This window comes from Lepidochelys kempii, chromosome 16, assembly GCF_965140265.1.
Source record: "Lepidochelys kempii isolate rLepKem1 chromosome 16, rLepKem1.hap2, whole genome shotgun sequence".
In the NCBI taxonomy this organism is placed as follows: domain Eukaryota; kingdom Metazoa; phylum Chordata; order Testudines; family Cheloniidae; genus Lepidochelys; species Lepidochelys kempii.
Window position 1 is genome coordinate 25,803,931 of NC_133271.1, and position 12,820 is coordinate 25,816,750.

Consider the following 12,820-nt stretch of genomic DNA (forward strand, 5'->3'; position numbering starts at 1 on the left):
AAATATTTTGCCATTTCTATTCTCTGCATACATTTTGCACCAAAAAGTGACAAGTACAAGAATGTTGAGAAGATCAGAAATGGATCTGAGAAATATGTATTAGTCAAAAAAGGGTGCTCAGAAAACAGGCAACTAAATTGCAGGCCCACTTGTGGAGAGTTTGCTTTGCCCAGAACATTATGCGCTGACCTGGACACTGGTGAATGCATCTCAGTTAGCTCACTGTAGTCTATTCATATGGTGCCCCTGTTAGCAGGGCTTCTCTTTAAAACTTCACTCTGAGTAAGCAGATTTCTTCCCAGAGACCCGAAGCCCTTTAAATGTGCATAGGACAGAATCAAGCAAATCCAGACAAAGGAGAAACTTTTGACTAGTAATGTTGGTGCAGGAGGGACTTTCTACCATTTCACCATATTTGTTGGGATTTTTAAGCAGATTGTGGGAGCTCTCGCATACAGAGCTTTCCTCAACTAATATGGACCATTTCTTGTTTCTAAACTGGAGCATGTCCAGCTAGTAGGGAAAACTGAGCTTTGTTTCCCAGTTCTCTCACTCTTACACTGACACTTAAATTGAGACCTGGAAATACTAAAGACTAAGTTACTGTTACCAGCATGATAGGGAATGGTCAGATTTAGGATTTGCCAATGCACATCAGGGTTTATTATGGCAATTTTTATGACAGACTGATAATCACTGCTTCCTTCACATTGAACCGGTAAATGAAATCTTCAGCCCAGATAAACAAATACAGCAGCACTTAAGGATACGGTCTTGCTGACTCAGAGCCAAATGTCTGCCACCTTCACCTCATAGTACCTTACTCCAGAATTAGTCCTCCTGGATTTCAATGAGCTTACTGACAGAGTAAAGTGATATTCACCACAAGGGCAGGTAGCAGAATTTGGCCATCAAAATATATTATCTAGTGTGGTGTACTAGCACTTGACCCTGTGGGCACTACCCAATATACCTTTCCACACCAATCTTAAAACCAGATCAGAACTCACAGCGCAAAACTCACCCAGTAGCAACCCACATTAATAATCCACCACTTGTAGCAAGGAAAGTTAGAGAAAAAATCCAGGAACTGGCTCTCAGACCATCTTATGTTAATGATCTAATCAGATTTTGTCTCAAGAAGGTCGTTATACTGGAGGAAGTATGGTTTGATGAGAGCGCAGGACTGGAAGTCAGGTCCTGTGGGTTCTGCCACTGATTTGCTATGTGGCTTTGGATAAATCAACCTCTCTGTGCCTCAGTTCCCTCATCTCTAAACTGGCCATAATACATACCTGGCTCAGGGTGTGAAGCTCAGTTATCTGTATGGCTCTAGAGAGCCAAGAATGCCTGAGTTAGAGATCTTTAACCATAAAAACCTGAAAAGGGGCCAGTTGTTCCAGTTGTTTCCTAAATTGCTGGAGTTAAACTAGAAGAGGAAAATCTGGCACCATGTCAGGGAATAGAGAGATGTGCAGTGACAGATGTTTGATGCAGTACAGAATGACACAATGTACCGTAATGGCTCCTTTGGAGCAGTTAGCCTGTTGAATAAACAATACACATTTATAAATCCATTGTTGCCTATTAAACTGAAACAGCTCCGACGCCACTTGGTTATGGTTTTGGATTTAGATTTGTGAGTTATAGGGAGATGCGTTTGTTTCTTAAATTTGTTAACTGCAAGTTTCAAACATTTTGTCTTAAAAGCGAGAACAGCCCCTGACCAGGTTCCTATTCATTACTCATTCCCTGCACTCACGCAGCGTGCTCGTATCTCAGAAGGAGTCCAGACACATCTACTTCCTGCTATGAACATTCATAACCAGCAAAGCCAAAGAACACTGTGGCCCTTATTTAGCAGGAGAGAAATCCATTCATAGTAGTACAGAGGCTCATTATGAGGCTTAACTAACTCACTTGGCATTACTTTCTGCAGCTTCCTCTTTTGCTTCCCCATCTCCCTCGATTTTCACAGACTTGTTCAATTCATCCATCCAATCGGAGACATGTTTAAGGGCACATTCAACTGTCGATACCATGTTCTGGACAGCTTCAAGTTCCTCTGGAGATGGATAAATGGTTGAATGTTTCACCATAACATGGCGGTCATCATTAGCAAAAGATCGGATAGATCTCTGTCACAGAGGTGGGAAAGAGTAGGGAAAAAAAGAACAGTTACTGGCTTATCAAGAGAAGGGCGTTATTTGAAAGGGAATCCTCCCCAATATAGACGGGGGAGTATTTTAGGATAACAAAGGTCTAGAATCACGGCAGAACGTATATCTCTTCTCTGCCTGAAGTAGAGAGACCCAGCCAATTAAATGTGAAGCACTGAAAAAAGCCAACCCGGAATAAACTGGTAGCAAAGTGCAACAGCACGTTGTGCCTGTGACTTGGCCATCAGGAATGTAGGTTGTAATGTTCTCTGTACCAACTCCCAAACTAGGGGCAGAAAAACTCGGGTCCAGAGCTAGAAAAATGCAAGGAGGAGAAATTTCTCGTCTCCTTTACTCCACAACTAGCCTTTTCACTCTCTTCTGCTATTCCCCATATTGTTTATCAGGTTCACCCAATAGCAGCTGTAAGCTCCTAAGGACAGGGACAATGCAGTCTCTTATCTGCATGAGAATACCAGTCAAGCACTGCCCTAGCTAATCCTACCTGCAATGGTTAATAAAGGTATTTTTGGGTGCTTGCCTTGCATAACTTTGCCAAGAAAGTTTCACTTTGGGGAAAAAAGCCATGGTTCTGATGAAGCATAAAGAGCCAGGGAGGCCTAGTGGGCAGGGGGATGAATGAGGCAGCAGGAAACCTGGGTTCTGTTCCTGTCTCTGCCACTGACCTGCTGTGTAACCTTGGGAAAGTCACTTTCCGCCTATGCCTGGTTCCTCCTCCCTCTTTTTGTCTAAGCTTTTCTAGGCAGGGACTGTGCCCATGTCTATGTCCATGCAGCACCTTGGACAGACAGGCCCTGAGCTTGGTTGGGGTCTCTAGTCCCCACTGAAATACAAACAGTAAATAGTAACTATGAAGGAAAGGGGCTCCTGGCTCTTCAATAAATTCACAGTGCATTCTGGAATACTCTGTCCCTTTGTTCAGACCCTCAGCAGCTGAGTGGCTCCAAGGGGTCAGCTGATCTGGTTCCAAAGAGGAAATTCAAGGGCTCCATGCACATCAAGGAAGTCATCTTGTTTTGGGGCAGGTAATCTGGAAAGAGGTGTCCTGGGGAGGAGGCTGAGAGAAGCTGCACTTTATACAGGGCTTTGACAATCTGGGAGAACAACTCTGCCTGGCAAGACATGCCAAGAGCTGCAGCTTTCCCCTTGTGCTCGGCTGGTACAGAGGCAGCCCACCAGCCTCTCACTTTATGCGTTTAGTGCTGCCAAGCCGGAGATATTGCATCTGGGTCTGCAGCAACTACAGATCACAAGGAAAATCCTGACCAACAGGAAGGAATTCGCAAAGAGCATGAAAAATGGCTAGAAAGGAGGCTGGAAGGGAAGGGTTAAGCTTGTGGGGAAAGATTAAAATCATCAAATAGAAAAAACAAGGGGTTAAAGGATCCCAAATAAAGAAGGGCTTGTAAGGAGGGCTCATGGAGTTCCATGATGGGGATAGGTAGCACAGAGACTTGTGACCTGATTGGAGATGTCTGGTTGCCATGCCATCCAGGCGAGACAAGTTAGTGAGCCAGCATGGGCAGCCACTCGTCTACCAGATGTTTCCCCTTCAGCCACATGTAACCCTGGTGCTCAAAGACCAATCTGATGCAGTGTCAGGGAACTCTTTACTCCATTCCCTACAAACGGGAGAGAATCAAAAATATTCCCAGTATGTGGATCACAGGGTTTTCCCCTGCCGCTGGGCAGACTGGTGCACTCTTGCTAATCATTTACTTCCATAAACTGCATTTATCCTGCAGTGATGGGGAATCTTTCCCCCTCCTTCACAGCTTGTAACCATGCCTGAGCTCAGAGACAGCACGGCCTGTAATGGATCCAAGCAGTCTCATTGCTGAATCTGCATTTAGTTCTCCTATCCCACAGGCAATGTACATGTTCAGGGAGAAGTGCATTGGTTCACAGGTAAGGAGTGCTCCCCCTACGCCCTGCCCAGTACTCTCACACTAGAATTCCATTCCCGAAGGTCCCTGCTGTCGTTCACCTCAGATACAAAACACAAAGATACAGGTAAAGGGTGCTGCAGCTCAGCAGTCAATCAGTGAGATAGATTTGTTAATTCACGTCCACCCAAAGAATGTCCCCTTCTCCCCAAATCTCCCTTCTTGTGAACACAGATTATAGAAAATACTCCAGCAGCGGCAAACTGATAAGCCTGTAACTTGTGTATTAGAAACACATGGTTACCTCACTAACAGGCAATGGCAAAATAAGTACTAAGCAAGAGAATCTGGGTCAAGAATTCATTGGATCCAGCAAGCTTCCCATTTAAAGTCCAATCTGTGCCCTGTGTTCCCTGATGTCCCCTTCCCCCCATAGCATTCTTCTCACCACAGAGAGTGAAATCTTAATTTGTGTTTGGCTGGGTTATCGTTTAATGGATTTCATTAGCAATCGTCTACTCAAATCTGAATACAGTACTTTACTGTAAATATAATGCTGTGCCTAGTCACTCCTCCCTGTCTCGCAGCAACAACATATAGAGGACTTACAAAAAAAAAATCAATAGGCTCAAATTACTCCTAACAGCTGGCTCTCAAGAATTAGTTAATTGGGCGGGTTTTTCCCCCTTCCTTGAATGCATTTTAGAAAAACTAACCATTCCAAGCCCTTCACATTTGCACAGCTTTGCAAATTCAATGCATCTCTGACTCTTGCGATTTGTAACAGATACAAGCAGGCAGATTGGAAGTGACTCCTCAGTTAGTCATCAAATATGCCCGGATGGGTACTGGTTACATATGCATCATATCTATGCTATTAATAGGTGAGCACAGAGCTCTGGCTTTTAATTTTTAACATTAAAATATAGAGAGCACCAACATCTGATCTTGTGGGGAAGGGGTGGGTGGGGAGTGTCAGTGTTTGTTATGCAATCCACAGTTCAAGGTCACACACACTCACTGCAAGAGCTTGCTAATGCCAGTTTTATTAGAAAAGGTTATTTATGAGCATCCCCTTCATTTGTGTTTAATAATGCATGTCCTGCAGGCTCACAAGGCTTCATTCTCCGGTTAGAAAAAGCCCCTCAATAAATCAAAGCTCATTTGCTTTGCTTAAACCATGTGGAGACATCTTTAATGCAGTCGAGTCAGAAAATCCTTCCACTCTTGTTTTAACAGATTCCACAACGGGCTAGGGGTGGATAATAATTTTAAAGCAGCCATATTAATGAAGACAGTTACCTACCATGGTTTGCTAGAGTCTCAGCTCCGCTCCCCCTCCCCCTTCTCCTTTTCCCTCCTCCTCGGTATCTTTGCTAGGCACTGTTTTTGCCTGACAGAACCTCCTCATAAGCCTCTCAATCCCCTGCCAGCTCAAGAGTTCATACAGGCGAGATGCTCCAGGAGTCGCTTTCTGCAATACAACACCTGCAAAGAGAAAGAGAGAGAGAGAAACAACTTGAAGAGAGAAGAAACCACATGCTAATTCTGATTGCTTTTCAAAGCAGCACATTAAACCAAGCCACTGATTAAAGCAGCAGGCTTCAAAAGAAGGGGGGGAGGAAATCATCAATGCCGAACAAAAAGCAGATGTCTCTATAGAAAGTAATTTTTTTTTTTAAACATGCCCACATACATGTTACCGCTTTCCTGTGCCATCCTCATCCGGGATCATCAGCCGAGAAGCAACTGGCATTCAAAAGCTCTGATACCCGGGAGTTCAGAATTCCAGGGTATTTAGTACAGTTGATATGAAGCCAGCCACAAAACTGGTGTGCCACTTTTATCCATATATCATATTCTTGGGCACTGAATTTCTTTTCATTTATTATTTGTACTTCATTGGTGCCCCAAGACCCCGATCAGGATGATGGCCCCAAGTGTGCCAGGTGCTGTACAAATATAGTAAGAAAGAGTCCCTGCCACAAACAGCTACAGGTTGAGGTTTTCAAAGCAGGGCAGGGGATTTAGTCCAAATCGAATGGAAGGTGAAATTCACAGGAGAATGCACGGCTGGGTCACCTGGCGCCACTCTGAAAACTTCACCCATGACCTCTGAGCCCCCAGCTGACACTGTGCATCTCTGTGCTGCTTTCCACAGCACCAGACAGGCAAGCGAACCCATGGACAGCAAGCCCTGGCAGAACTGGGGAATACCAGGCATTTCTCCTCTGAACCATGTTACAACAGAACAGTTATCCCTCTCTGCACCTGAAAAAAGCCTTCGCTTGTGTCTGCTATTTGTAGTGGAATGTGGTATTTCATGTCAGGGAAGACCAAAAGACAGGGAGTTTCTCTCTTTGGCGGGGGTGGGGTTGGGTGGTGGTATAAATGGAGAAATCAGTCTCCAAAAGTGCAGGGTTAGGAGCTGACAAGAAACAGCAGCCGGCTCAGAGAAGGGAAACACACAACAATCCAAGCTGGGCTCTGTTCTAGGCTATTTACATTTCCTGAAAACCCACTATACTACCCCAGCACCTAGCGTACTGGTGTCCCACTCACACACTTGAAGGCTAGGGCCTGTACACCCTCATTTTCTGTTCTGTGCATACTGGCAAAGCTAAAAAGAAAAACATTGAAATAAAAGCACAAAGCTCCTTCCCCTATCCCAGAGCAACAGGCACCATTACTGGGGGGCACCACGATGCAACTGCAAATAGGTGCCTGGCGAGAACAGGAGGACATAGTGATGGGGCGAGTACCATGTGACAAAGGAGAGGAAATGAGCTCAGTGAGCACTATGGAACCCCCGTCCTTGCAAAGAACTCCCGTTTCCCTCTCATTCCATATACCACCATGTGAACTTTTCAGACACATTTGCAGTGGGTTGAAAGCCAGTTGGTAAAATCCTGCTGGCTGACATGTGCTCTCTTTTTCTTGTATCTTTCAATCCTGCACATCAAACAATATGTTGCATATTGTCTATGGCACAATCCTGACATTGTTAAAGGTCAAAACCTGCTTTTTCCAACGGCATAGGGACTAGAGAAGTGACTTGAAAGCAAACTTTAACTACAGAGGTGTGACAAAATTATCAAAATGTTGCGTCCCGTACAGATTTGCACACATCTAGAAAGGGAGCAATACATTCCACTTCACTGTGCCCCTATCTGAGAACTGAAGCAGATTTACAGGACTAAATTGCTTTGGGAGCAATTTGTTGTCTATAAAGAGGTCTCTGCGAACTCCAGACTAATGTACTTGGGATACAGTACAGTATACCAACCAACCAACCTGCCAGTGAAAGGGTCTGGGACAGGGGCCCCCCTTATGGTTAAATATGGGGATGGGTTGAAGGAGAATATAAATAATGAAGGGGTCAGATGTGGTTACAGTAAATGCTTTTTGGGGGCAAGAAGGGTTGGACGGGACAAGTTCATAGGGAGAGAGATGGATTGAGATGAGCCTCTGCCAAGAAAGGGCCCTGAAAGCCCAATAGGGACAGAGCTTGGACAATAAACATAGGTATATTTGCCTTTAGAACCAAATTAGAGTGTCCTAGTTCCATGGCAGGGCCAACAGGGAGCACCAAATAACCAGGCTAAGACTCCCTCTCCACCAATGCAGCGCCCCCATAGCACACATTCAAGACCTGCTCAGCTCTTCAGCCTCAGAAAGTTCCAATCCTGCCCTCCCACTGCAGGCTGAGATGCCAAAGTTGCCATTAAAATACCAACTGGAACTGGGGTCCAAACCCTGGGGCAGCTTTTGAAGTCTCAGACTTACTTTGCACAGACCCAATCCTTGCAAATGCTCCCATACGCAGATAACTACTCGCTTGTGTAGCCCCACTGATGTCAATGATCACCTCACATGAGTAGAGTTATACACATTTAACAGGTTTCAGAGTAACAGCCATGTTAGTCTGTATTTGCAAAAAGAAAAGGAGTACTTGTGGCACCTTAGAGACTAACCAATTTATTTGAGCATAAGCTTTCGTGAGCTACAGCTCACTTCATTTAAGTGATTGCAGATTGGGACCCAAGGCAGCAAGCTCCCAGGCCTCACAAATGCCCTTGGACTTCCAGGCATTCGTACACCCCCCTCCCCGCGGTGAACAGCTACTGAGGCCCCAGGACACTGTCCCAGGTATGGAAACAGAGCCCATTGCAGCCGGGATTCTTGTTACTTTCTGAAAACGCCAAATTGTCCCTTGGTTACCAGGAAACATGTGAGTGCCACACCCTCCACCCAACATTTTCAGCTGCACAGGGGTGTCAGTCAGGGCCCAGTCTTCGGTTTTCCGCCACTTCTCAGCATGGCAACAGTGCATCAAACATTCCTCACCAGAGCAGCCGACGGGCTTAAAAACGCAGGAAGGCCTATTTCTGGATTTAGCGAATGTGTCCATCACCACAGACTTTAGACACCAAGCTACGCTCCAGCCTGGACTCCCTTCCAGGACTGCTATAAGCTGCAGGTTATAGGTGACAACACAATGAAAACAGATGGATGGAAATGGCTGACTGAGCAAATTCTGATGCTTCACTAAATTGCTGGGCAGACAGTACTGTCTAGAGACCAAGCCTGCAATCCACCTCTTGAGCTCCGAGAACAAATGTACATCAGGGTGCAATTCCGCATGCACTGAGCTCTTTTCTGTATACTCTGAAAACCTGAAATAGCTTCAAAGCAAACGTTTACAGCGTGACTGGGGCTATTTTCTCTCTGCTGCACAGTGGACATGTTACGCAGCATCAACACCTTTCAATGTTATCCTTGAGAGGGGTAGAACAATGCAACTTTTCAGAGAGGCTCCTAGTTGTATTAACAAGCAAAACAAGTTGGGCAAGAGTCACCATTAATCCAGTTCTACCTGCCCTTTTCCCCAAAAGTGAGCGATTGAGGTCTGGGGAAATGGCTGCACTGTGCTCCGATTAGGGAGGGAGTTACAGATGACAGCATCTTCATCAATATTATTCAGGAGGAATCAGAGGAACAGCCGTGTTAGTCTGTATTCGCAAAAAGAAAAGGAGTACTTGTGGCACCTTAGAGACTAACCAGTTTATTTGAGCATGAGCTTTCGTGAGCTACAGCTCACTTCATCAGATGTTTACCGTGGAAACTGCAGCAGACTTTATATACACACAGAAATCATGAAACAATACCTCCTCCCACCCCACTGTCCCACCTGCAGAAGTAAAGAAACAGATTGATAGAGCCAGAAGAGTTCCCAGAAGTTACCTACTACAGGACAGGCCTAACAAAGAAAATAACAGAACGCCACTAGCCGTCACCTTCAGCCCCCAACTAAAACCCCTCCAACGCATTATTAAGGATCTACAACCTATCCTAAAGGATGACCCAACACTCTCAAGTCTTGGGAGACAGGCCAGTCCTTGCCTACAGACAGCCCCGCAACCTGAAGCAAATACTCACCAACAACCACATACCACACAACAGAACCACTAACCCAGGAACTTATCCTTGCAACAAAGCCCGTTGCCAATTGTGCCCACATATCTATTCAGGGGACACCATCACAGGGCCTAATAACATCAGCCACACTATCAGAGGCTCGTTCACCTGCACATCCACCAATGTGATCTATGCCATCATGTGCCAGCAATGCCCCTCTGCCATGTACATTGGTCAAACTGGACAGTCTCTACGTAAAAGAATAAATGGACACAAATCAGATGTCAAGAATTATAACATTCATAAACCAGTCGGAGAACACTTCAATCTCTCTGGTCACGCAATCACAGACATGAAGGTCGCTATCTTAAAACAAAAAAACTTCAAATCCAGACTCCAGCGAGAAACTGCTGAATTGGAAAAAGAAAAGGAGTACTTGTGGCACCTTAGAGACTAACCAATTTATTTAGTCTCTAAGGTGCCACAAGTACTCCTTTTCTTTTTGCGAATACAGACTAACACGGCTGTTCCTCTGAAACCTGCTGAATTGGAATTCATTTGCAAATTGGATACTATTAATTTAGGCTTAAATAGAGACTGGGAGTGGCTAAGTCATTATGCAAGGTAGCCTGTTTCCTCTTGTTTTTTCCTACCCCCCCCCCCCAGATGTTCTGGTTTAACTTGGATTTAAACCTGGAGAATGGTCAGTTTAGATGAGCTATTACCAGCAGGAGAGTGAGTTTGTGTGTGTATGGGGGTGGGGGGGATGTGAGAAAACCTTGATCTATGCAGGAAATAGCCCGACTTGATTATGTAAAGAGTTGTCACTTTGGATGGGCTAGCACCAGCAGGAGAGTGAATTTGTGGGGGGGTGGAGGGTGGAGGGTGAGAAAACCTGGATTTGTGCTGGAAATGGCCCACCTGTTGATCACTTTAGATAAGCTATTACCAGCAGGACAGTGGGGTGGGAGGAGGTATTGTTTCATGATTTCTGTGTGTATATAAAGTCTGCTGCAGTTTCCACGGTAAACATCTGATGAAGTGAGCTGTAGCTCACGAAAGCTCATGCTCAAATAAACTGGTTAGTCTCTAAGGTGCCACAAGTACTCCTTTTCTTTTTGCATTCAGGAGGAAGAAGAAGAAAAATCACCACACACAATTCTAGCTGGAGCTGTCCTACAGTGTTCTTTCAAATTATTAATTGCCCAACAATACTCCTCAGAAGTGTCTGCACAAAGGAAAACTTGATGCAGTTCAGGCCCCAGGAGAGAATGTTTAATAAAACCACTAAACAGAACGGAGCCCGCTTTCTAAAAATTCAGATGCTACTTTAAGAACAAGGTACAGAGTGGAAAATAAACAGAAGCCAAGATTAGAGCAGCCCCAGCCATCTGGATTGAGCACTGTGCTTGTTACCAGGCCCATCAGAAGGGATAAAAACGGACTGCAATCCTTCTAATCCAGCAGCTTTGTTCTGCCATTAACTCACCACAGAGCATCTATGCTAGAACCAGCCCCTACCTGAGACAGCTCCATCCGGATGGTTGGCGTGCCTACGGGGTGGCCTAGGCCCTAGAGGACATGATGGTAAAAGCTGCTTGTTCCTGGGCTACACCACAGCTAGTGCCACCGCAGCTTGCAATGAATTTTCCAGGAAAAGCCTCTAGGGTAAACAAAGCCATGAGTGACCTCAGGAAAGTCACTTACCGTCTCTGTGCCTCACTCCCCACCTGTAAAATGGGCATAATACTTTCGCACCTCACCAGGGCCAGGAGAGGAGGATTGATGTGAGTTTTTAAATCCTCAGACAGAAGGCACTAGAGCAATGTGAAGTGTTATTACACACCAGCACTAAACGAGGTAACTCACGGTCTCTCTAAACTGTCTCCACAGCAGGTCTGGGAACAACCAGAACACCGATGTTTAAAAACACACAGTTTCTCAACAGAAGTAAAACACAACAGGAAATGGGCTCTTGAGACTCATCTTAATCCTAATGTAACCAATTTAGGAGTGGCTGCAGCATGCCTGGGCCTCCACGCCCAGTAGGATGGCCACAGAGGACCCAGAAACGTTTCCATTAAACACCCCAGCCTTCACAAGGAACTTTTGGCATGGGCATGAGATGAAGAGTTTGATATGTGGCCTTAATAATGGGGTTTATTCCTGCAGCTGTCAGTTGTGCCTCCTGGACTTAAAGATGCTCATTTAAATAGTTTTGGACATACTAACGTGCAGCCCTTTAGCTGTCTTTAGTTACTTCTGATTAGCAAGGTGGCAGGCAGGAGCAACAGGTCTGTGAACTCCACATGGCCTGAAACTAACAAGGCAGCTGAGACTCCATTTTACCCTTAGAAAAGGGCATCTTGGATACCTGTCACCAACCCAGCAGCCCAAAGCTGCGCTTTGCACAGAGAAATGCTGCTGGAATAACTGGGGAATGGAAACAGGGTCACAGTACATTGAACTCTTTAGTTATCTAAATGCCCACTTCTCTGCTGCTTGGGCATCTGGCCAGGCTGTCGGAAGAGTCCAGGGTCCATGACGACTACTTCAATGCTACAGCAAGACTCAACAAGCCAGCAATGCTTTTCTGGGGCACTAAAGCACCCTCTGCCCTTCTAATCTTTCCTTCGCTCCAGCATCAGCAGCTGAGGCACTTTAGCGTAAACAGCAGGTTGAAGGGCAACACAAATAATCCTGAGACTATCCGAGTTGACCTCAACAGTGTTGAGAGATAACTAATGCTGAGGAGAGCAGGAAGGGAGGTTCCCAAAGTAGGTTGGGGTTTGCAGGTAGGATCAGACCCAGCAGCAAAAATGCTGCAGTTTATGCAGCATACAAGGAAAAAAAAAAGTTACGTTCAGTGAAATTAAGGGGGAGGATTAATATCAAAGTAAGAGTCCTGGAGCTTTAATTGTGAGTTAGTTTTAATTTCTGCTCTGCATGCAAAAGGCAGGTAATTTTTCATCACGACACACAACGCTGCTTGGACAAGGAAAGGAGTATAATTCTGCAGTATAATTTTATTTCTGGCTTTCTGCCAAGAGTCTTTCTGGCAGCATCTACCACAGTGGGAAACTGTGTATCTGGGTCAGGAAAGACAAGTTGCTTTTCAGAACAGCTCAATACATTTGGCAGAACTGCTGATATTATAATTGAACTCTTTCAGCAACTCTTTTTATGATGCATCAAGACACCAATCAAAACAAGATCCGCAGCACTGATTAGTGTCAAAATAACTGACTGAGAAACAGCAAAATAGTTTCTCCTGGTTTTAAAAGCATCAACATGCTGAGGGGAACAACAACAATTCAGGAGGTTTCACCATGGGAA

General features: G+C 45.2%; 1 protein-coding gene across 7 annotated transcripts in view; it reads right to left on the bottom strand.

The window, feature by feature from the left end:
* STRBP (spermatid perinuclear RNA binding protein) overlaps positions 1–12,820 on the bottom strand; it is a 100,385-nt gene that overhangs the window by 49,632 nt on the left and 37,933 nt on the right. For 5 of the 7 annotated variants that reach the window (XR_012155263.1, XM_073314532.1, XM_073314531.1 and 2 more), the window contains exons 2-3: positions 5,373–5,554; positions 1,921–2,138 (exon numbers count right to left, since the gene is read on the bottom strand). Coding sequence is in view for 5 of the 7 variants with exons in the window: in XM_073314532.1 (XP_073170633.1) it covers positions 1,921–2,138; positions 5,373–5,375 (221 nt within the window). In the remaining 2 variants the exon portion in view is untranslated. Of the gene's footprint in view, positions 1–1,920; positions 2,139–5,372; positions 5,555–5,762; positions 6,010–12,820 lie in introns of those variants that run through there. The other 2 variants (XM_073314529.1, XM_073314533.1) reach the window with 2 other exon arrangements.